Consider the following 25,640-nt stretch of genomic DNA (forward strand, 5'->3'; position numbering starts at 1 on the left):
TCTTGTACATAGGGGGCAGTATTATAGTAGTTATATTCTTGTACATAGGAGCAGTATTATAGTAGTTATATTCTTGTACATAGGGGGCAGTATTATAGTAGTTATATTCTTGTACATAAGAGGTAGTATTATAGTAGTTATATTCTTGTACATAAGAGGTAGTATTATAGTAGTTATATTCTTGTACATAGGAGGCAGTATTATAGTAGTTATATTCTTGTACATAGGGGGCAGTGTTATAGTAGTTATATTCCTGTACATAGGGGGCAGTATTATAGTAGTTATATTCTTGTACATAGGGGGCAGTATTATAGTAGTTATATTCATGTACATAGGGGGCAGTATTATAGTAGTTATATTCTTGTACATAGGAGGCAGTATTATAGTAGTTATATTCTTGTACATCGGAGGCAGTATTATAGTAGTTATATACTTGTACATAGGGAGCAGTATTATAGTAGTTATATTCTTGTACATAGAGGACAGTATTATAGTAGTTATATTCTTGTACATAGGAGGCAGTATTATAGCAGTTATATTCTTGTGTATATAGGGGGCAGTATTATAGTAGTTATATTCTAGTACATAGGAGCAGTATTATAGTAGTTATATTCTTGTACATAGGGGGCAGTATTATAGTAGTTATATACTTGTACATAGGGAGCAGTATTATAGTAGTTATATTCTTGTACATAGGGGCAGTATTATAGTAGTTATATTCTTGTACATAGGGGGCAGTATTATAGTAGTTATATTCTGGTACATAGGAGGCAGTATTACAGTAGTTATATTCTTGTACATAGGAGGCAGTATTATAGTAGTTATATTCTTGTACATAGGGGGCAGTATTATAGTAGTTATGTTCTTGTACATAAGGGGCAGTGTCATAGAACAGCAGTTATATAATTGTACATAGGAGACATATAAATTAGGACTGATAGCGGCTGAGGTTACTCTGTAACTCAGTGAATTCTTTCTGAAAATTAAGATACAAACCTGTTATCTGCAATATGGCTGGAGAGCATTCCATGGCTGAAGTAACTTCTGAATGGCTGCAAGGTAACAAGAGATAAGACAAGGTTATAGAAATATATATGAATAATTATAATGTAATGCATTCACTAATATCAGTGGCCAGAAAAATGCCAACAGAAAAAGGCCGATAGCCATGAATGCCCAGTGGAAAATTGCCCACACAGACAAAACAACAGTTCATTAAAGAAGTCTACTAATAATAAGGGCTTGTTCACATCAGCGTTAAAGAGTTCTGTTTCCTATTCTGTTAGAGAAGCAGGAAAATGGCACCCCCTGGCCGAAAATTCCATTTTATTACGGAACCGAAATACGCTGAATGGACCCCCTTGACTATAATAGGGTCTGCTCGATTTCTAGCAAGCGGTCTGGCATTTCGCTTTTTATTTACAGGACAACATAGCGCTGCTTACTGCTCTTTTCTGTCCCGTTTTCTACCAGAAAGCAGCAAGTTTTATTAACTCCAGTTTATTAAAGGGGTTGTCCCGCGGCAGCAAGTGGGTCTATACACTTCTGTATGGCCATAATAATGCACTTTGTAATGTACATTGTGCATTAATTATGAGCCATACAGAAGTTATAAAAAGTTTTATACTTACCTGCTCCGTTGCTAGCGTCCTCGTTCCCATGGAGCCGACTAATTTTCGCCCTCCGATGGACAAATTAGCCGCGCTTGCGCAGTCCGGGTCTTCTGCTCTCTTCAATGGAGCCGCTCGTGCAGAATGCCGTCTCCGTGTAGCTCCGCCCCGTCACGTGCCGATTCCAGCCAATCAGGAGGCTGGAATCGGCAATGGACCGCACAGAAGAGCTGCGGTCCACGGAGGGAGCAGACCCCGGCGGCCATCTTCAGCAGGTAAGTATGAAGACGCCGGACCGCCGGGATTCAGGTAAGTGCTGAGCGGTTTGTTTTTTTAACCCCTGCATCGGGGTTGTCTCGCGCCAAACGGGGGGGGGGGGTTAAAAAAAAAAAAAACCCGTTTCGGCGCGGGACAACCCCTTTAAGTCATTACACATATGAGGAAATACAATTTTTACTGCAAATTAGCCAACCTCCTTAAGTTTATCTTCCAGCTGCTGATAGCCCCATACAGAACTGGCAACCATGCGTTGCAGAGCCTTGTACTTCCTCTTTGTCACCTATGTGTTACCCAGTGTTAATTTGAGGCAGGCCGGCTCCCTCTGCAATCCATCACGCTGGGATGAGTGCCGTGGAATAGGGAATTACGTGCATTGGTAAATCTCTCACAACAGCTTTATAGGTTCTTGTGATGCTTCCAGGGCTGCATCATGAGGTTTCCATATTGTTATAGGACACCGAGGATCTCTACCTGCTGCACCCCCATATTATGTTTAAGGTCCCTCCACCTCCCAGCTAACAAAGTAATCTGCCAGCCGGTGACTCGCTATTCCTCTTAACACTGGTGCCTGGCTTCCACCCCCTGAAGGAGGCAGGCAGTATCAGTGACTTATGAGACCAAACTATGTATCCATTGAGGATTATGACAAACTGGTACAAACGTGTTTGCAAAGCACAGATTCTAATCATTTTTGCAGTGAACTGAAAAAAATAAAAATAATAAATAAATCACAATGAGCTTGCAGTATTTTTTTTCTAAGACTTTTTAAGTTTTAAAAAATAATTTCCCTTCCGACACTTTTTGCGCACCATAACTTTTTTTTATTTTCTGTCCAGATAGTTGCGCAAAGGGCTCATTTCTTGCAGGATGTCCTTGGAATACATACAACTTTTTGATCGTTTTTTGTTGCATTTTTTTCTTGGTGACAGAATGACTAAAAAAAAAAGCTAATTTCTGGCGGTTTTAATTTTTTCTGACGACGTTGACCGTGCGGAGTAAATAATGCGTTACTTTGATGGATCGGACCTTCATGGACGCAGCAATACTAAACATATATTTTTGTTTTATGATTTTGATTCTTTTATTTAGTATAACCAATACCTGTAAAAACACAGTTCATTAATTACACCTTAATGGTGGATGATCTGCAGCGTTTCCACCACGTGGACACATACCCTATAGGTTACATAAACCTACCCTTATAGTGTGCAGGCAGCACGCGGTGTGTAACAGCGATTGTGAAAAAGTTGTGCAATCACTTTTGTTATTCTTTTTATTCAGCAAGGTTAATGGCGAGCCGACTGGATTATTGTAGAGGCAGATTTTAAAAAAATACAACTCAACGGCAATTGGATTACATTATTCCCCATAATTGGAAAACCTTATATTGTAGAAAGAATTGCATATCATATTTGAATTTAGCGCACTAAAGTTACTATAAGCCGCCTATCTGCTTATCAGTTACAAAAACTGTGTTGCACAGTGTAATCGCACAAAATAAATAAATAAATCGCTCACTTGTCGTTAGCAGTGCGTTCAGCTGACTTTTCAGACAGCTTAAAAAACATGAGTGAGCAGCATCACGAGTGTCTTCAATAAAACCGCATCCCGATGATGCCTCTTTATTTACTCCATAGTAGACAAATAGCACAACTACCATGGAGTAAATAAAGAGGAGTCATCGGGATGCGGTTTTATTGCAGACACTTGTGATGCTGCTCACTTTTACTGATTTACACTACATGGACTCATTGGAGTCTGGCCTTTCTCTGGTGAAGCTCTGCATCCTAATTTCAGTTACCTCCCACCACTGTGGTAGTTTGGTAGTGCCGCTGTGACTTTTTTCTAGCCTTGGAGGTGACGTCAGCGCTCCTGCAGTCGTTTAAATGACTGTCGGCCTGTGTCAAAGGGCAATTACAGAATGAGGGGCGCCTACTAGAGTACTGTTGCTACCAGGAGGCAAATCATGACTGGCAGCAGAACCTTAAAGGGGTTGTCTCGCGAAAGCAAGTGGGGTTAAGCACTTCTGTATGGCCATATTAATGCACTTTGTAATATACATCGTGCATTAAATATTGGCCATACAGAAGTTATTCACTTACCTTCCCTGCGCTGGCGTCCCCGTCTCCATGGCTCCGTCTAACTTCAGCGTTTAATCGCCCGATTAGACGCGCTTGCGCAGAAGGGTCTTCTGCCTTCGGGTCTGTCCGGCAGCAACGGCGTTCTGGCTCCGCCCCCTTCTACGGCATAGCGTAGCTCCGCCCCGTGCCAATTCCAGCCAATCAGGAGGCTGAAATCGGCACACATAACGGGGCAGAGCTACGCAATGACGCGTAGAAGGGGGCGGAGCCAGAACGCCGTTGCTGCCGGACAGACCCGAAGGCAGAAGACCCTTCTGCGCAAGCGCGTCTAATCGGGCGATTAAACGCTGAAGTTAGACGGAGCCATGGAGACGGGGACGCCAGCGCAGGGAAGGTAAGTGAATAACTTCTGTATGGCCAATATTTAATGCACGATGTATATTACAAAGTGCATTAATATGGCCATACAGAAGTACTTAACCCCACTTGCTTTCGCGAGACAACCCTTTTAACCCCTTCATGACATGGCCTATTTTAGGCTTAAGGACGCAACAATTTTTGGCGGATTTTCTTCTCCGTTTATCAAGAGTCATAACTTTTTTATTTTTCCGTCGACGCGGTCGTATGGGGGCTTGTTTTTTGCGTGGCGAACTGTAGTTTTTATCGGTGCCACTCTTGGGTACATTAACTATATTGTAAAACTTTTTTTTTTTTTAATGATAGCAGGGAGAGAAAACGCATCAACTCTGCCATAGATTTTTTTTTTTTTTTTTTTTACAGTGTTAATCATACAGCATAAATGACATTCCATTTTTTTCTGCGGGCCGGTACGGTTACAACGATACCAAAATTCTTACATTTTTTTAGGTTTTCCCACTTTTCTGCAATAAAAACCCTTTTTCTTGGAAATCTTTTTTTTTTCTAAATTGCTGCATTCAAAGTCCTGTAACTTTTTTATTTTTTGATGTACGGCGCTCTGTGAGGGCTTATTTTTTGCGAGACGAGCTGTAGATTTTATTGGTACCATTTTGGGGTACATACGGCTTTTTTGATCACTTTAATTGCGTTTTTAGTGAGGCAAAATGCTAAAAATTAGCATTTTGCCTCAGTTTTTTAGCGTTTTTTTTTTAGCGTTTTTTTCCGTGCACAGTCAAAAGCATGTGCAACTTATTGTACACGTCGTTACGGACGCGACAATACCAAAGATGTGTGATTTTATTTTTTTTTTACCTTTTTTTTATGCTAATCTGAGAAAAAGTATAAAAAAAATGGGTTTTTTACTCTTTTTTTAATCTTTGTTTTTTTTACACTGTTTGTGTCCCTCTGAGGGACTTTAACCACTGCCCTGATGATCGCTGTCATAAGGCATGGCAGAGCTACTGCTCTCCCATGCCTTATCGCTCATACAGCGATCTCAGGCATAGGCAATACAGGACGCCGGTGTCTGGCGTCCTGTTGCCATGGTGACAGGCCGGGCTCTCGCGATGACATCGCGAGTTCCGGCCGGAGACACAGAGGGAGCCGCGCTCCCTCTGTGAACCCTTTCTCTGCCGCGATCTACTTAGATCGCGGCAGGGAAGGGGTTAACAGCGGGGGGCGTATCTCCGATGCCCCCCTGCTGTTGCAGCGGGACGCCGGCTGTGACTGACAGCCGGCTCCCACTGCGGGATAGCGCGGGATCATATGTGATCCCGCGCTATCTCCAGGACGTAAGTTTACGTCCTGTTGCGGGAAGTACCAGGCTGCCAGGACGTAAACTTACGCCCTGCAGCGGGAAGGGGTTAAGAGAGAAAACACACACAAACACTAGATTCCCTCTCTCTCAGTTAAGATTCCACATGTTATTGCAGCCCTCTACTGAGGACAAGCGCTGAAGTATCAGGAATTTCACTGTAGCTCCAAGCAGGGAACATCTGGGTTGATCGGTTCAGCTCCTCACATCATCACTTCTTACCTCTCCTGCTTGCGATTCAGACAATTCAAGGAGGAAAGGAATTTCAGTCTCAAAGTTTGACAGGAAGCCGCTCCACTGGTGCTGAAATGTTATCAAGTCCTACAAGAAAATCCAGAAGGGTTAATGCCTTGTGCTGGAGCAGGGACACAACAGCATCAAGGAAACCACAGTCCTATCATAAATGGTCCAGCATGTCTTTGGGTCTGGGTGCACAGAACAGGCTCTGGTGATTGCCATTCTCTACACTATCATCTGTGCACCAGAGACAGTATGTATCTAGTGACTCTACCAGCAGAATAGTGATTACAGCTCTGCAGTATAATACAGGATGTAACTCCGGAGCAGTACAGGATAAGTGATGCATGTACACAGTGACTCCACCAGGGGAATAGTGAGTGCAGCTCTGGAGTATAATGCAGGATGTAACTCAGGATCAGTGCAGGATAAGCAATGTATGTACACAGTGACTCCACCAGGAGAATAGTGAGTGCAGCTCTGGAGTATAATACAGGATGTAACTCAGGAGCAGTACAGGATAAGTGATGCATGTACACAGTGACTCCACCAGGGGAATAGTGAGTGCAGCTCTGGAGTATAATGCAGGATGTATCTCAGGATCAGTACAGGATAAGTAATGTATGTACACAGTGACTCCCAGCAGAATAGTGATTACAGCTCTGCAGTATAATACAGGATGTAACTCAGGAGCAGTGCAGGATAAATAATATATGTACACAGTGACTCCACCAGCAGAACAGTGAGTGCAGCTCTGAAGTATAATACAGGATGTAACTCAGGATCAGTAGAGGATAAGTAATGTATGTACACAGTGACTCCACCAGCAGAATAGTGAGTGCAGCTCTGCAGTATAACACAGGATGTAACTCAGGATCAGTACAGGATAAGTAATCTATGTACACAGTGACTCCACCGGCAGAATAGTGAGTGCAGCTCTGCAGTATAATACAGGATATAACTCAGGAGCAGTACATGTATCATGTGTAAATAACAAGGGTGCCAGACATCTTGATATTACTGTCCATCCTACAATGTGTAATAAGCTTGGACTGAATGGCAGGAAATTTGTCAGTAAGCCCCTGGGAAATATCTCACAGGTCCTGGGTCAAGGTGAGTAGATACCTTTTTATGTTAAGTTGCACAATATTGAAGATATGTAATAGAAAATAGCTTAAATAGTAACCCCAGCTGTATATTGCTGCTAGAATTCTCCCCCATAGATGATAACCTTCATGTTGTTGCAGGTTATGTCATGCGGTTTCCTGCTACTGCAGCTCAGCCCCATTTACTTGAATGGACTGCTGTACATTTTCCCTGCAGTGTCCTTATGGATGCTAGAAAATGCGGGCAAAATCTTTAATAGCATCACTCTGGTTGTCAATCAGAATAAATAGCATTTATAGCACTTCCAGGACTTTTATACTTCTCTTACAGGGAATGCTCTATAAACATACCTCCGTCAGCAGCACTTCCAGAGACACGGGGTCCATGGCACTGAACACCTTCCACAGAGACTCACTCACGTCCATCAGCTGTAAGAGACACAGTGACTGAGGGACGTGACGGTGACACAATACAGTCCTGCTCTCAGCATGTGCCGCATGCAAAGTTACTCCCGGGTGGTGAACAGCAGGCCACAATACACCACAACGTCTTACCCCAACAGAGCAGGAGGCTGGGACAGTAGTCTTCCGTCTCCTCCTAACACTGCAGTCTAAAGCACCAAGTGTCCATGACTCCCCCACCCTCCTACCACACACAGTAAACAGAAAGGGAGAATGTATAAGGAAGGCTGTCACCGGCCAGTAGTCGGAGAGACATGTAACGCACAGGACCGAACTCGGGGGACAGGAGCCGCAGTACATCACATACCTCGTATTTCATTGTAAAGAAACCACCGCCTCCGATGCCTTCTAACGCAAACGCCTGCACGATCGGCCACTTCTCCACTATGAACATGTCGAATGTCTGCAGGTGACCTGAGGGTGAGAAGTGGGGAAACGGTTACATTGTGGTCACGGCTTATAACATACACTTTTTTTTTTAATCAAGGTTCCCATAACTATTTTCTTAAAGGGGTTGTCCGTGAATGTCAGTGCAGCCTGTGGAAAACCATCCTAGGATGGGAGACTTCATGTGGCGAGAGGAGGGGTTAGCACTAGAACAGGTTAACGTTAGGCTCCGCCCCAATTCGCCTTGCTGCACATGAGTTTTCCAGGCAGTGTATTGTTAGGCTCCCCCCCTTACCCCGCTGCACATGAACTCTCCCATCCAGGACGGGACACTGACAGCAGTATCTTATGCCATCCCTATAACAGAGGGGCCGGTTCAGCTGTACAGTAATCAGTGCAACTAAGGGCTGATTCTCACGTATGGATTTCGGCCGCGATTTACGCAGCGGAAATCCGCGGAGTTATTCCATAGTGATTAGGTTCTATTGAACCTAACAGCTATTTGCCCTGCAATGTTAACGCTGCGGAATTCTGCAGCGTAAAAGAAATTGTAGCAACTGCCATTTGCAGCGAAAAAACATACGGTCTGTTACGCGATGACACACGTGAGCACAGCGGACGTATCGCGTATTTACGCGTTACCACCCACTGCCGGCGTGTTATGAGCTGCACTGCGCATGCTCGCCGGGCAGGGATCTCGCGGTGGATCCGGATAGATGTGTATTGATCAGAGGGGGTCCAGGATAACAGACCCCCCACCAATCTACTATTGATGGCCTATCCTAAAGGTAGACCATCAATAGTTAACGACTGGAAAACCCCTTTAGCTTCTCTATTACTCTAGATAGCCAGGGAAGAAGACACTAACCACTAAACTACCCTAAAACACCAGGAAGACAGACCTTAACCTCTTCTCAACTGGCCTAGACCATGGAGTAGGCCAGAACTAACCGCTCCACTATCCTACAAGTGCAACAGAGAAGCAGGCAGTAACCACCGCACTATTCTGAACCAACAGGAAGGAAATAATAACCCCCTCCACCACTGTAGACCGCAAGGGACCCCGGCATTAACCACTTCACAACCTAGACCATCAGATCTATTTTTGTGCATAGGAAGCAGTATTCTAGTACTTGAACTAAACGGGTTGGGTTGGTACAGATCAGTAAGTTCTAGGATCAGTGCTTTCCTAATGCAGTCGGACAACCACTAGTCGGCCTGTGATGCCCCATTGTAGCAATATTCTCTCCGTGTCCGTCCTCAGACATTTCCAATAATATCCTTGAGCTAGGCAGACACAAGTTAGCCCACTTAAAGGGGTTGTCCCGCGAAATCAAGTGGGGTTATACACTTCTGTATGGCCATATTAATGCACTTTGTAATGTACATCGTGCATTAAATATGAGCCATACAGAAGTTATTCACTTACCTGTTCCGTTGCTAGCGTCCCCGTCTCCATGGTGCCGTCTAATTTCAGCGTCTAATCGCCCGATTAGACGCGCTTGCGCAGTCCGGTCTTCTCCCTGGTGAATGGGGCCGCTCGTGCCGGAGAGCTGGTCCTCGTAGCTCCGCCACGTCACGTGTGCCGATTCCAGCCAATCAGGAGGCTGGAATCGGCAATGGACCGCACAGAGCCCACGGCGCACCATGGGAGAAGACCCGCGGTGCATCGTGGGTGAAGATCCCGGCGGCCATCTTAGTAAGGTAAGGAAGAAGTCGCCGCAGCGCGGGGATTCGGGTAAGTACTAAACGTTTTTGTTTTTTTTAACACATGCATCGGGTTTGTCTCGCGCCGAACGGGGGGGCTATTGAATAAAAAAAAAAAAACGTTTCGGTGCGGGACAACCCCTTTAAGGCACAAATACTGAATAGCTGCATAGTCTTGAGAAATGACAACCACTCTTCAGTAAGATACAGACATCATTAAGGGTGCGTTCAAAAGTCGAGGATTTACTGCAGATATTGACACAGATCTGCAGCAGACGTCGCCCATTCAAGTGATAGGGTGAAATCTGCTGCCGATTTGAACCAAAATAGTCAGCAAATGCTGCAAATTTTGATGTGAATCTGAACCAAAATCCATTATGTGTGAACGCACCCTAAGGAGGAAATACCAGCTGACAGTGATTGACATATCATGGCTGACCTTCGGAGCTGTAAGGAATCCCGATGCGGCTGCAGTCTCGCACCATGTTGACAAAACTTGCAATTTTGAACTCTTCTGCTGCTTCTTCATCTTCATACTGTGGACAGTAAATAATGTCATGAGAACAGAATGCTAAAACGTACCCCCCTCATGTGAATAACGGTCAGCCCTTCAGAGGAGCAGACATCCTGTGATCTACAGCCAGGAGCTTACTTGTCGCCAACAAGACATACCTCACTTTGGGTCATACAGTGGACATGCAGGTTCCTCCAGCAGCTTACATATGGCAGCAGGTAGGAGTAGTTCACAGGATTACAGTACAGGTGGACACTGTCCCGTTTTATCAGGACTATGACATCTGCAGAAAAACACAAGGACTCCTTCAGTGCGAGCATTCCTGGAAGGCCAAGACTCCCCAAGCGACATCCCACCGTCTTACCATCAAGAACTTCTTCTGGAAAGCCAATCTCCTCGAACTCAATGCTTTGCTGCCCGTACAAGTCAAAGAGCAGATAATTGGCCAGCTCCCTGCATCCTTCATTGTAGCGACTGTCAATGCCTGGAAGACAAAGATAAACACCCTGTAGGACAATGGAGGGCTGCAGCTCTAGACAATCACATACGGAGACAGACACAGCCGAGGGGTCCGTCCTGTGTACACTACTCATCGCTGCCTGCATTAGACTGCTACACATAGCCGACCCATAGACCCAATCATCATAACCGGCAAAGGGACTCCACTCATGAGGGTACAGTGTTCATCACAGACCGCCCGCATAGCCCGCTGATCACTGTACCCCATTCATCATAGCTTGTCTGGTTACCCATTATAGCTAGTCTGCACGGCCTAAGGAGGGCGCTAAGGTACGTCATTCATCATTTCCAGCCTGTGTTCCTGCAGACATTGGTGGGCCCGTGTACCCCACTAATTATTCCCAATACTGATCTCTGGGCCACTTACCTAGTATACACAGAATGCCATCTGGAGTGGATTTGCTGGACTTTGAGAGGATCTCTTGAACTTTCCTTAGACGACTGCAGCTAAAGAACAAAATATTCTGTTTATTAAACCACAAAAGACAGGAAATAATAACATACAAGCATGTAAGTACAATACAGGTGAGACGAGCTCCACAGAGACCTCTCAGCATCTCACACCTGTGACTACGCAGAATGGCCACTTAGAGGCCCCGGCCCTTTAGGATTGGCGCTTCCCTGTACGGAAATTCTCCCCGTGGCCGCGGAGTGCGGCACTAAATCACGTGACAAGTATTCCTGTTGATTAGCTTCAGTGTGAATCCACATTAGATGGGAAGATCCAGCGATCTGAGCGACTTGTCAAGGAGGTCTGGTCATCAGTAATAGTATGGGGAATGTTTTCACACCCTGGCTTCTCTGATACCAGAATATGGAAGCTACAGCGATTAACTGCGGTACTAAAGGCCAAAAGAGGTCCAACACTACTAGAAGGGGGTCTCTAATAAAGCGTTCAATTCAGTACATATACATATCATCAAAACCAATCCCCCCTAGATGGAGTAGAATATACACAGTCAGTAACATCCCCCCCCCCCCAGTTGTCGGATGGAACTTCCTCTGTGTGATTGTAACGTTATAAGTGATTACATATCAGAGCAAAAGCATCATTTATTGAGGAGAACCGACCCCTTGTAGGGAGGCTCTAGTACCCTTTTGTATCGCCTCTAGCTTGGATACAAGATGTGATACGGGCAGGCATGGAGGCTCTAGTATCCTGTTGTACCGCCTCTAGCTTGGATACAAGATGTGATACAGCCAGGCATGGAGGCTCTAGTACCCTGTTGTACCGCCTCTAGCTTGGATACAAGATGTGATACGGGCAGGCATGGAGGCTCTAGTACCCTGTTGAACTGCCTCTAGCTTGGATACAAGATGTGATACGGAGGGCATGGAGGTTCTAGTATTCTGTTGTATGCCTGGAAATGGTTTAGACACACAGGGGTGTAACAATGGCGCCCCCTGTCTCTGGATGGTGGACAATGAAACAACATAACATCCAAAGAGGTATCTTTATTGGCTCCCGTATCGTTAATAAATGGCGCCGTTTCGGCTTCCCACTGTGGCCTTTGTTCATCTAATCACCACACCTCTTTGTATATATATTTGTATATCTGTCTGAGATGGAACTGCATGCCACGTTCTGCAGCTAAACACCTACTTCTTCTGGGGGCGGGATGTCTTACGAGGAGTGTATGTACGGGACACATCTTCATAGGTAGCATGAGAATGTAACATGAACTCTCCATCACAACAAGCCACAAGGAAAGCAGTGGGACGGCCATCCGGCCACATTACAGGTGACACAAGGCTGAGCGCCCGCTCTCCAAGACAGCGTTATGGCAGCGGGGGGACGTCGCTGAGGGACGGGGGAGACACGATATTCAGAAATTGTCCCCAGAAGTAGCGGAGTAATCTCTAACCATATTCTTCACCCTCGGTAAATGACTAATTAGTCTCAGAGGACGGCGATGTATCCAGAACGCCACCGACAGCCGCAGCACAAACACAATATTGTTACTCAGTACAATACGGGATTGTTGCCCCCACAAGTGATGGGTACGGTGCCGACCGCGCCCCACGTGATTCATGATGCACATGGTGGACGCTGCCAGGAAAGGGTTATAAATGATCGCTTCAGAACCAGCGCCAAATATAGGATCCGCGGCAACGAAGGCCAACAACTACAAAGAGGCCGACGGTGAAGAACGTTCTGGCCAAGTAAAGACAACACAAAGTTTCGGGCCAGCAGCAATCCCAGGGCCTTCTACACTGAACCCTGGTCTGCCTGATCCGGAGACGTCACCACCAGCCCGGGCGCTCGTGCTGCCCGCTTACACAGCCAAATCATTGTTGGGGGTCGTGAACAATCAGCGTTTACACGCAACCAGCCGACAGCGATCTTTATGCCGACTGAAACTGACTGACGAACAAAAAGCGCACGATTCTGGTTCGCCGGTCGGTCGTGTTTGAAGACTTATCGTCCACTTCTGTTCCTTTAAACGATTTTTGGAACGATAATTGTTCCGTCTTTGGCTCCATCATATAGACAGCACTAGGTGATGACGAGGGGGCTACGGCCTGAGGGGTCCCACACATCTCATGTGCCCCATTAGGTGTTGTGGGTTAGTAACGGGGGTCCATCTACAGAGGACGCTATATAGGGTCACCTGCCCTGGAGGTCCATATAGTCACCATACTGACTGTCCATACATGTCCAATATGAGCCACGCAAAGCATCGTTTTACCAGCGATGGCGCTGTGGGAAACTAAAGGGGTCCTACCACAATCAACTCCATAGGACAGGTGAAATGTATGATCAGTGGGTGTCTGACCACCGAGACCCCCACGATCCCGAGAATAGAGGTCCAGTGTCCCCCTCTGAACCCAAGTTCAGGCCTCATGTCCACGGCCAGGTCGGATTCTGCATGCGAAATCTCGCAGGGGAATTAGACCCGACGCCCTCCAGAGACCCCATTCTGACCTCTCCGGATTCGCACACCGGCATGAGGCGCCGGCACGGGGCTGGGACGCAGAATCCCATGATACATCCGCTGTGCTCACAGACGGCTCCCACTGACTAACCATTACTTTTATATGGTTTTTAGTCACAGGAGGCGGAAAAGGAAAGGAAGTAACTTGGAAACCTCCTTTATTAATGAAGAGAACATCAGACACAGCAGGTCTACAGTGTGATCTCATCAAACAGCCCTCATATCTCAGCTTCCTGGGACACTGGGACCATCCACAGTTAGCCCAGAATAGTAAAGTTTTCAGAAGCTTCCAGAAGAACCGGCCCTTTAAGGCCCTTCTGTACGGAGTGATCACCAAAGACCAGTTGGTCCGCGTGAAACCCAACGACAGTCGTTCAGTCCAAACACGGCCAACGACTGACGGCAAATCATCGCCTTGTCATTTATCGTTAGTCATACGCAGAAAAATCATAGTCCGGTCATCTGCAAGGTGTTACGTGTAAGACGTGTTCATTCAATCGTTCCCATTCGCAGTGCGGTCCCCCGAGAGCCAACGAGCGAACGGCGTATACATTTCAATGCATCTGCGCAAGTAAACTGACTGTATTTTAGAATAATGACTTATCATTCGCTCGCCCCAACGGTTACTTATTCCGTGACGACCCTTACGGTAGGACGGGCGCACGAGGGCGGACTCCAATAGAGGAATCTGCGACCAGCGGCTGTGTGGAGGATCCGCGGCAAATCACGCACATTAGAAAGCATGTACTTCGCTTTTTCGTTCCCACTCGCGGATACAAACTGCTTATTCCGCGAGTGGGAGAAAGATGGCAGCATGTCGTATTCTGCCATGGAGGCTGTCCGGCACGCAGGAAAATCAGGTACGCAGGATCGCCAGCCGGGCTCAGACGGGATCCGGTCCGCCCGTGAGAGCCCTCACTGTGATGTCAACACCCCGATATTACCGGAAGGAGACGGAGTGGCGGATTACCGGGGCTGTAACAGACCGGGAGGGATTTATCAACGAGCGGTAAGTCTGCGCTCATCTCTAACGGCCCGTCTCACATCCGTAATTAAATCATTCAGGGATCGGCGCTCGCCGGGATAGAAGAGAAGCCATCACTGTAACGAGGACGGATGAGTTATTATAATTGTACATGAGGCCCCAATTAGCCAACGTGACGCTCAGCCTTGGTCTAAGTCCAAGAACTATGAAACTGCCAACTGCTGCCAAGACGAGCTGACGGCAGCGCAGGGGGTCATTAGTGGCAGCTCCTGTGTTGTCCCACTAACGAGGCGTTGGGCTTGCACAGGGTTGTGTACAGATCAGCACTTGCCCCAGAGGCAAGAAACATATCCCTGCGTTTATCTAACGAGCCCCAGCTGCAGGTACTGACAGACAAGTACATAGTCTGCTGTACGGGGCCCGGGGCCCGCCCGGGTGGGATTATAGAAGCTCGTAGCAGGTAATTAACTAAAATAGTGCCCAGCCTGCGCTCACATCTGGGTTGGAGCCTCCATTCCAGACTTCCGCTAATAAAGAGGACCAAATGCTTATTGTTCTCTATGGGAGCGATGCCAAGACTGAGTGCCAGGCTGACAGCGGGCGGCCAGGTAAGCATGATAAGGTCATCCCTAGGCTTCTCACCCGTCCTACAAGCCCATAAATTTAGGGCTTTTTTTTTACAAAGATGTGAGCTCAATAGCCGGCTTTTGAGCAATCATTTTGCATAAACTACTGATTGGTAGTAATGCCGATTAGTAGCTTATTAATGCATGTGAGCCGCCAGGAGCTATATTCAGAGAACAGCGGGTTGTCTGTTCTCTGAATACATTCCCTGTGGGGCCGGCAGCTGAGACAATGTTATCAGCGCTCCCTGCGGAGTACACAGCGTGAAGTCCCTGCTATCAGCTCTTCTGCTGAAGGATGGATTTTATGCCGAACATGAAGTCATCGTTCAGCAGAAAAGTTAAAGATGGGCACATTTACACGCAACCATTATCTCTCAAAAAGAATTTTGAGCGATAATCGTTGAGTGTAAAAGGGCCTTTAGTTTATAGTGGTTACGGGTGATTATGGGTTCCTGGTAACTGGAAGCTGCGCTGCAGAATCTGGAACGGCCCCCGTCTACTTTATATAACGTCGCTGTCTTATTTAGGGTCTGTTTACACCAAACCATTTCTAATTTGAACGATGTCAGAATTTACTGTTTATACAGCAGATACATCGTTGGCGCGTTCACACAAGAAATCCTTCAGTCGTCACATTCGCTGTATAAGAGAATGACTGAACGACGGGTATATAACTCGAACAATCAGTGAACGAAGCAAGGACAAGTTTTAGTCCTGCATAGAATGAACGAAAAGCCAATGATTTATCAATCCATCACCCAGCCCGGGCTCTCCGCTCTGCTAACGAAACCAGACTGAGCGCCCCTTTAATTCGAACTTCTCACTCCCGCCTCCAAGACTTCTCCAGAGCAGCACCGGTCCTCTGGAACGCACTACCAAAGGCTACCCGAGCAATCCAGGACTCGCAGAACTTCAGGCGGGCTCTAAAACCGCACCTCTTCACGGAGGCATACCGCATTCCCTAAACAAACCCCTCTGTACTCCGCCTGATAACATGCTCCCTGACCTACTGACTGCAATCCCTGCTAGCCATCATAAACCGCCCCCTGCAGTCATACTGATTCAGACACTATACAGTCTGACCCTTGTCTATGTGTATAGCATCCCTCACATCAGATCTAACGGTGGACCATATATCGCTGTTGGTCCCGGACCCCCACACACGTTCTCAGCTGAGCCGGCATGTACCCTCCATAGGAAGAGAAGAATAAGCCACTGCCAGACCCTCCAGCACCTCTGACAGCCGCTTATCTCCCTAGAGAGCAAGAGGATTGGGCATGTCGAACTGCCCCGTCAGGGGGGACAGGGACACCCCATACACATTTGATTATCGGTCAGTCCTGCTATAACATCGGCATTAGGCTTGTATAGGCTTTCAGCCTCTGGATGTCAATTAAGGCTCTGCTAACTACTGACAGTAAGCGGAGGTGGTGGGAGTGGGGGTAATAGATGAACTAAGAGACACAACTTCGTGGTCGTCCAAGAGTCTTACTACTGATGATCTACACTCAGGAAAGGCCATCAATAGTTGATCAGCGGGGCCCTGTCACTCAGGATCCCTTCCGATGAGCCGATTTCTAGCACTGCTGTCAGTATAGACAGCACTGTCCCTACTTCAGTGGCCCTGGTTGGTACTGCAGGCACAGTTCCTACTGAATCAATGTGCCTGCCCTACCAAGCTGGGCTGCTGCAATGCTGACAGCGCTATCTGCTTCCAGCACTGCCCACACTGACAGCGGTGCCGGTAATCAGCTGATTGGCAGCGATGGACCCGCGCCCATCAACTACCGATAGCCTGAGGATTTACCAGCAATTGTAACTATCCCGTAAAACCCCTTTCATTACAACTAGCAGCACTGATACATTTACAGGGGACGACTGTCGTCTAAACGAGGGCACGAGCGGGTGACGTCACCGCTGCTTGTTCGCGCTCGTGCAGATCGCCGCCGAGTTTACACGCAGTGAGAAGTGATCCAACGATGATTATTATGTTGGTAGAAACTGAGGGACAAATGAAAAATAACCGAATAGCGCCCGATGGCTTCGCATTCACACGAGGATTAGCGCTCATTTTCATTTATTTGAGCGATCATTATGAGTAAATGGCCCTTTAGTCTTCACTTTCCAGCAGCTCCTCCGCAGGGAGATTACGCATGAAAGCGCCTTTACACAGGCAGTCATTGCCCAAATTATCGCTGGAAACCGTCAACTCTGGAGGTCATCCTCCATGTAGCCGCGGCTGCCGACTGCGCACCGCGCTCACTTGTCGAGGACACTTGGGTTTTATCAGAGCTAAAAACCAGCGGACAGTCGGGTCGTGTAACCAGGAGATCAATACCGGGGCTCTCCGCCGCCATCCACTGCCAAGTGTACCACTCCTGTCTGGGCTCCAGACCTTGTAGAGCCACTATTACAGTGAATAGGCTGTAATGCTGGGGGGGGTGTCCTCGGACCAGACGTGTAGTACCTGCAGGGATACAACATCCAGGTCTGACGGGCCATCCACATACAATGGCGGCTGGGAGGTTACTATCACTCCTGTCGGGGCTAACGCACCCCCAATCCTACCTTGTAGAGCTACTATTACAGTGAATAGGCTGTAATGCTGGGGGGGGGGGGGGGCCTCAGACCAGACCTGTAGTACCTGCGGGGATACAACATCCAGGACTGACGGGCCGTCCACATACAAAAGGCGGCTAGGAGGTAACTATCACTTTAAGAGCGCTGTTTCCTGGATGTGACTCCTCTCATTAAGTAATTACACTCAGTTACGAGATAACATAAAACATAAAGAGGTATAAAAGTATCTTGTTAAGACCTCATCTCCGTACAAGCTGCAGGGCACGGGTAATTATGCCACAGGTTACGCACCGCCTGGCGCTCTGCCCGCTGCACAGAGCAATGCCATCACCTACTAACCACACAGTAAACTTACAGCCAGGGACTCCGCTGCATCTTTATATTGCCCTGTCTATCTTTATACCACCTATTAGTTGGCTTCGTGTAGGACACATAATGCCAAAACGTGGCACAATTTTTGTAGCAGAAGAGCACATTTAGGCCACGCCCTCTATTGGGAAAGCCACACCCCCTCAGGGAGATGCGCAGCCAACCAGCGACCTAAACAGCACGGTCAGCCAATGAACAACCACTCACTCGCCTGTTGGCGGATTGCTTGTCCTTTTACACGGCCCGAGTGTCGGGCGAGCGAGTGTGGGCAGAGACGTTCATCCCCATAACTGGTCGGTGTAGTCTGTAGCTGTGCCAGGCGTGCGGTCACCAGACTACACAACATGTGCTGCACACGCTGCCATCGCCCGGGCCGGACATGGCGGGAATCACAGCGTGACACTACAAGTGTATCACAACTCGTCTTCAGGGGGCAGAAGGCTTCAACAACAAATCTGCAGGTCTTAGGTTACAGCATTAAACCATCGAAACACTAGAGCCGCGATCAGCAGCACACGCAGCCCGTACGCCCCTCGCGCAGCCCGTACGCCCCTCGCGCAGCCCGTACGCCCCTCGCGCAGCCCGTACGCCCCTCGCGCAGCCCGTACGCCCCTCGCGCAGCCCTCGTTTACGGTCTTATGAAGTGCTGACAGGTTCCCTTCACGGACAAAGAAAATCCGCAGCATTCAGATGCAGATGTAAAGCCCGTCGCCGTGTCTTTTGCGCAGCGGGCGCGGCACGCTCAGTCATGCGCCCTGCATCTAGTTTGGACACACTTTTTATTGCCCGGGTAATGATGTCTCCTGAATTCCCATTCCACGTCTCCGCTGCATTTTGTTGCGGTTGTTTCGGACTCTGCGCCGCCCGGACGCGGATTTGACTCTCATTTAAAGGCTGAAATCTTCACCGAAAATTCGCAAATCGACACATTGTGGATATGAGCCGCCCGCAAGTGTCATTCATGCTGCGCAGTCTTCCTGCAGCGGGCGCTGCCAACCTCCCGCTTCCAATCCCGCTAATGAACGTCTGCAGCGGCAATGCTGCCAGGTAAGAACACGAGGGCAGCGGAGCCCAGCAGGTGTGGATGGCGACAGTAGAGCCCCCGAGGTTCAGCGGGTCCACAGGTGGGGTAACTGCACTACACTCGCACGGTATGTTACAGCTGCGCAGGCTCACCTGTATACTGGCTGTGACATACCGCTATACGCAGCAGGCTGCGCCATGTCGCACAGCGTACAACCAGTATACAGAGGTATATAGCGCCCGGCGGAGGCTAGACGGCGCGATGCGTCTGACTATGTGGAGGGAAGTTTATACAGATCTCCGTTCACTGCAGTTAGTGCCGTGTAAATCTGCACTTTCCCTGAAGCTGTGACTCCCTCGGCTCTGCTACATCTGTTAGTAATCACATTGGCGCGCTGTTTATATCCCGTCCCGGAATACATATCAGAACAATCAGCTTATTGTTAGCAGCGAGATCACTGGAAATCCCCTGTAACCCCCGACGGGGTCTGACCCCTCGCCAGCATGGCCGCTGACCTCTCCATTCACCCAGGTGGTAGGCTGACCCGACCATCCAGAGCGGGACATGATCAGTGGCGGAGACCTCCAGCGGCTGCCAGACTCACAGCCCCCTAATTGGTGACTTCCTCCTCCCCTCCCCCGCCAGCTCCTTAGGGCTCCACAACAAACCAAGGACAAGGCAGAGCGTCGGCGCCGTCCCCAGAGGCCCGGGCCGAGCGTCGGCGCCGTCCCCAGAGGCCCGGGCCGAGCGTCGGCGCCGTCCCCAGAGGCCCGGGCCGAGCGTCGGCGCCGTCCTCAGAGGCCCGGGCCGAGCGTCGGCGCCGTCCCCAGAGGCCCGGGCCGAGCGTCGGCGCCGTCCCCAGAGGCCCGGGCCGAGCGTCGGCGCCGTCCCAGAGGCCCGGGCCGAGCCCCGAGCGTCGGCGCCGTCCCAGAGGCCCGGGCCGAGCCCCGAGCGTCGGCGCCGTCCCAGAGGCCCGGGCCGAGCCCCGAGCGTCGGCGCCGTCCCAGAGGCCCGGGCCGAGCCCCGAGCGTCGGCGCCGTCCCAGAGGCCCGGGCCGAGCCCCGAGCGTCGGCGCCGTCCCAGAGGCCCGGGCCGAGCCCCGAGCGTCGGCGCCGTCCCAGAGGCCCGGGCCGAGCCCCGAGCGTCGGCGCCAGGGGTCTGGGAGAAAGGGGCGGCGTCACCACCACTGACATCAGAGCTGAAGCGGCCATGACACTTACGCGGCACAGTGGGCGAAGTGTAATACCTGCTTCAGCTGCCGTTGAGGTCAGTGGTGACGCCGCCCCTTCCCCCAGACCCGTGTGACCGGCTGCACTGACAGCGGGCCGAGGGATCAGGTGATCGCCGGGGTCCCAGTGATTGAGGACAGGTCATCAATAGGTGTGTCTGGAAAACCCCTTTAACAGAGACCGTAAACTGACCCCGATGCACTAGTGTGTCGGAGGCCTTAAAGGGAAGGTCCGGGTATCGGAGGACATCCAATAGGGCTAACTGTACTAAAACAACCCGAGCAGTGACCCCCCACCCCCGCTGGATCCAGCGCAGCCGGTGATGCCCCTGGAGGTCACCGGCCGTACTGCAGCCATCGATGCAGTTTCCATTCACTGACAGCAGCAGATGTTGTCCCTGGAGAACGGAGGGCCCCTTCGCCGGGCTGTAACCGAGCGCGGTAATATCATGGAGGGGTCCACATGCCAGGAGCGAGTGTACGGCCCCCGTGGACACACGTGCCACCCCCGCAGCGCCCACGGTTTCTAACTGATCCCAGAATAACGACACATACAAACCGCCGGCCGCTGGGATTGGCGCAGATCTAGCGGCGGGACGGGCAGCCGAGACCGGCAGACAAGTGACATCACCGTGGCAACGCAATGCCAACACCTGACCTATCACATCCTAAGAAAAACATAACGTGCGCAAAAGTTTAAACCGCATCATTACGGAGCTGGTCCACGTATCCTGTACCCCGCGGTGCGGTCCTCACCGCCACCATCATTACGGAGCTGGTCCACGTATTCTGTACCCCGTGGTGCACTCCTCACCGCCGCCATCATTACGGAGCTGGGCCACATATCCTGTACCCCGCGGTGCGCTCCTCACCGCCACCATCATTACGGAGCTGGTCCACGTATCCTGTACCCCGCGGTGCGCTCACCGCCGCCATCATTACGGAGCTGGTCCACCTATCCTGTACCCCGCGGTGCGCTCCTCACCGCCGCCATCATTACGGAGCTGGTCCACCTATCCTGTACCCCGCGGTGCGCTCCTCACGGCCGCCATCATTACGGAGCTGGGCCACGTATCCTGTACCCCGCGGTGAGGTCCTCACCGCCACCATCATTACGGAGCTGGTCCACGTATTCTGTACCCCGCGGTGCGCTCCTCACCGCCGCCATCATTACGGAGCTGGTCCACGTATTCTGTACCCCGCGGTGCGCTCCTCACCGCCGCCATCATTACGGAGCTGGGCCACGTATCCTGTACCCACGGTGCGCTCCTCACCACTGCCATCATTACGGAGCTGGTCCACGTATTCTGTACCCCGTGGTGCGTTCCCCCCCACAGACTCGGTGCCGCCATCATTACGGAGCTGGTCCACGTATCCTGTACCCCGCGGTGCGGTCCTCACGGCCGCCATCATTACGGAGCTGGTCCACGTATCCTGTACCCCGCGGTGCGCTCCTCACCGCCGCCATCATTACGGAGCTGGTCCACGTATCCTGTACCCCGCGGTGCGCTCCTCACCGCCGCCATCATTACGGAGCTGGTCCACGTATCCTGTACCCCGCGGTGCGCTCCTCACCGCCGCCATCATTACGGAGCTGGTCCACGTATCCTGTACCCCGCGGTGCGCTCCTCACGGCCGCCATCATTACGGAGCTGGTCCACGTATCCTGTACCCGCGGTGCCCTCCTCACCGCCGCCATCATTACAGAGCTGGGCCACGTATCCTGTACCCCGCGGTGCGGTCCTCACGGCCGTCATCATTACGGAGCTGGTCCACGTATCCTGTACCCCGCGGTGCGGTCCTCACCGCCACCATCATTACGGAGCTGGGCCACGTACTCTGTACCCCGCGGTGCGCTCCTCACCGCCGCCATCATTACGGAGCTGGTCCACGTATTCTGTACCCCGCGGTGCGGTCCTCACCGCCGCCATCATTACGGAGCTGGTCCACTTATCCTGTACCCCGCGGTGCGCGCCTCACCGCCGCCATCATTACGGAGCTGGGCCACATATCCTGTACCCCGCGGTGCGCTTCTCACTGCCGCCATCATTACGGAGCTGGCCACGTATTCTGTACCCCGCGGTGTGCTCCTCACCGCCGCCATCATTACGGAGCTGGTCCACGTATCCTGTACCCGCGGTGCCCTCCTCACCGCCGCCATCATTACGGAGCTGGTCCACGTATCCTGTACCCCGCGGTGCGCTCCTCACGGCCGCCATCATTACGGAGCTGGTCCACGTATCCTGTACCCGCGGTGCCCTCCTCACCGCCGCCATCATTACAGAGCTGGCCACGTATCCTGTACCCCGCGGTGCGCTCCTCACCGCCGCCATCATTACGGAGCTGGCCACGTATTCAGTACCCCGCGGTGCGCTCCTCACGGCCGCCATCATTACGGAGCTGGTCCACGTATCCTGTACCCCGCGGTGCGCTCCTCACCGCCGCCATCATTACGGAGCTGGGCCACGTATCCTGTACCCCGCGGTGCGCTCCTCACCGCCGCCATCATTACGGAGCTGGGCCACGTATCCTGTACCCCGCGGTGCGCTCCTCACCGCCGCCATCATTACGGAGCTGGGCCACGTATCCTGTACCCCGCGGTGCGCTCCTCACCGCCGCCATCATTACGGAGCTGGGCCACGTATCCTGTACCCCGCGGTGCGCTCCTCACCGCCGCCATCATTACGGAGCTGGTCCACGTATCCTGTACCCCGCGGTGCGCTCCTCACCGCCGCCATCATTACGGAGCTGGTCCACGTATTCTGTACCCCGCGGGGCGCTCCTCACCGCCGCCATCATTACGGAGCTGGTCCACGTATCCTGTACCCCGCGGTGCGGTCCTCACCGCCACCATCATTACGGAGCTGGGCCACGTACTCTGTACCCCGCGGTGCGCTCCTCACCGCCGCCATCATTACGGAGCTGGTCCACGTATTCTGTACCCCGCGGTGCGGTCCTCACCGCCGCCATCATTACGGAGCTGGTCCACTTATCCTGTACCCCGCGGTGCGCGCCTCACCGCCGCCATCATTACGGAGCTGGGCCACATATCCTGTACCCCGCGGTGCGCTTCTCACTGCCGCCATCATTACGGAGCTGGCCACGTATTCTGTACCCCGCGGTGTGCTCCTCACCGCCGCCATCATTACGGAGCTGGTCCACGTATCCTGTACCCGCGGTGCCCTCCTCACCGCCGCCATCATTACGGAGCTGGTCCACGTATCCTGTACCCCGCGGTGCGCTCCTCACGGCCGCCATCATTACGGAGCTGGTCCACGTATCCTGTACCCGCGGTGCCCTCCTCACCGCCGCCATCATTACAGAGCTGGGCCACGTATCCTGTACCCCGCGGTGCGCTCCTCACCGCCGCCATCATTACGGAGCTGGCCACGTATTCAGTACCCCGCGGTGCGCTCCTCACGGCCGCCATCATTACGGAGCTGGTCCACGTATCCTGTACCCCGCGGTGCGCTCCTCACCGCCGCCATCATTACGGAGCCGGTCCACGTATCCTGTACCCCGTGGTGCGCTCCTCACCGCCGCCATCATTACGGAGCTGGTCCACGTATCCTGTACCCGCGGTGCCCTCCTCACCGCCGCCATCATTACAGAGCTGGGCCACGTATCCTGTACCCCGTGGTGCGCTCCTCACCGCCGCCATCATTACGGAGCCGGTCCACGTATTCTGTACCCCGCGGTGCGGTCCTCACCGCCGCCATCATTACGAGGCTGGTCCACGTATCCTGTACCCCGCGGTGCGCTCCTCACCGCCGCCATCATTACGGAGCTGGGCCACGTATCCTGTACCCCGCGGTGCGCTCCTCACCGCCGCCATCATTACGGAGCTGGGCCACGTATCCTGTACCCCGCGGTGCGCTCCTCACCGCCGCCATCATTACGGAGCTGGTCCACGTATCCTGTACCCGCGGTGCGCTCCTCACCGCCGCCATCATTACGGAGCTGGTCCACGTATCCTGTACCCCGCGGTGCGGTCCTCACCGCCGCCATCATTACGGAGCTGGGCCACGTATCCTGTACCCCGCGGTGCGCTCCTCACCGCCGCCATCATTACGGAGCCGGCCCACGTATTCTGTACCCCGCGGTGCGCTCCTCACCGCCGCAATCATTACGGAGCTGGGCCACGTAGTCTGTACCCCGCGGTGCGCTCCTCACCGCCGCCATCATTACGGAGCTGGTCCACGTATTCTGTACCCCGCAGTGCGCTCCTCACCGCCGCCATCATTACGGAGCTGGGCCACGTATCCTGTACCCCGCGGTGCGCTCCTCACCGCCGCCATCATTACGGAGCTGGTCCACCTATCCTGTACCCCGCGGTGCGCTCCTCACCGCCGCCATCATTACGGAGCTGGTCCACCTATCCTGTACCCCGCGGTGCGCTCCTCACCGCCGCCATCATTACGGAGCTGGGCCACGTATTCTGTACCCCGCGGTGCGCTCCTCACCGCCGCCATCATTACGGAGCCGGCCCACGTATTCTGTACCCCGCGGTGCGCTCCTCACCGTGGACTCAGTGCCGCCATCATGGAGGTCACTGGAGAGGGCCGATGCCTCCCTGCAGACGCGGCGGTTCGCCCCGGTGACGGCCGCAGCCACGGCGATTGTTGCTACGTGACGTAACCGCGCCGCCATCATTTATCACCTATATGGCGGGTGGCGAGGGACGTCGGTCTCCTAGGAGAGGCCCCAACAATGCTGGGCCCTGCTGGGACTTGTGGTCCTGCCGCAGTACTGACAGCCCGCAGACACACGGACGAGGGAAGGGACAAGCAGACAATGGCCGCAGCCTGCCGCGGGGCTGCACCTACCTGGCGGCCGGGGAGCAGCTCTGGTAGCGGGTCTCCTTCCTCTGGGACATGATGTCTGGCTCCGGATCACGCCCTGGCACCGGGCAAACAGCTTGGCATCGCCCCGTTACCCGCTTCTCCTGACCGACCTCTCGCCAGGCGCGCCCCCTTCACAAAAGCGCGGCGCCGTCTCCTCAGCCTGGTCTGCGCATGCGCTGCAACGCCGAGAACGGAGAGCGGGACGCCCTGCGCGGCCCCGAGTACCTCACAAGTGAGAGGCGGCTGATGACCGCCCCCTAGTGGAAGTTTACTGGTACATGTGAGGTGAAATATGTAGCAAACTGTACACAGACTGGGGATTAATGGCTGGCTGCCGCAATTTTTGTCAGTTTTGTGGTTTTACAGCCCATTAAAAGACAATAACCCCTTGAGCGCCAGAGTTCTGCTTGGCAC

General features: G+C 51.9%; 1 protein-coding gene across 1 annotated transcript in view; it reads right to left on the reverse strand.

The window, feature by feature from the left end:
- DNAAF9 (dynein axonemal assembly factor 9) overlaps positions 1-25,350 on the reverse strand; it is an 81,735-nt gene extending 56,385 nt beyond the window's left edge. The window contains exons 1-9 of the mRNA XM_066572919.1: positions 25,209-25,350; positions 11,002-11,081; positions 10,480-10,599; positions 10,274-10,398; positions 10,041-10,137; positions 7,815-7,921; positions 7,397-7,474; positions 5,925-6,023; positions 997-1,052 (exon numbers count right to left, since the gene is read on the reverse strand). Coding sequence (XP_066429016.1) covers positions 997-1,052; positions 5,925-6,023; positions 7,397-7,474; positions 7,815-7,921; positions 10,041-10,137; positions 10,274-10,398; positions 10,480-10,599; positions 11,002-11,081; positions 25,209-25,258 — 812 coding nt within the window. The 5' untranslated portion in view covers positions 25,259-25,350. The remainder of the gene's footprint in view (positions 1-996; positions 1,053-5,924; positions 6,024-7,396; positions 7,475-7,814; positions 7,922-10,040; positions 10,138-10,273; positions 10,399-10,479; positions 10,600-11,001; positions 11,082-25,208) is intronic.
- Positions 25,351-25,640: the final 290 nt, after the last annotated feature.

The sequence above is a fragment of the Eleutherodactylus coqui genome, chromosome 7 (assembly GCF_035609145.1).
Source record: "Eleutherodactylus coqui strain aEleCoq1 chromosome 7, aEleCoq1.hap1, whole genome shotgun sequence".
In the NCBI taxonomy this organism is placed as follows: Eukaryota; Metazoa; Chordata; class Amphibia; order Anura; family Eleutherodactylidae; genus Eleutherodactylus; species Eleutherodactylus coqui.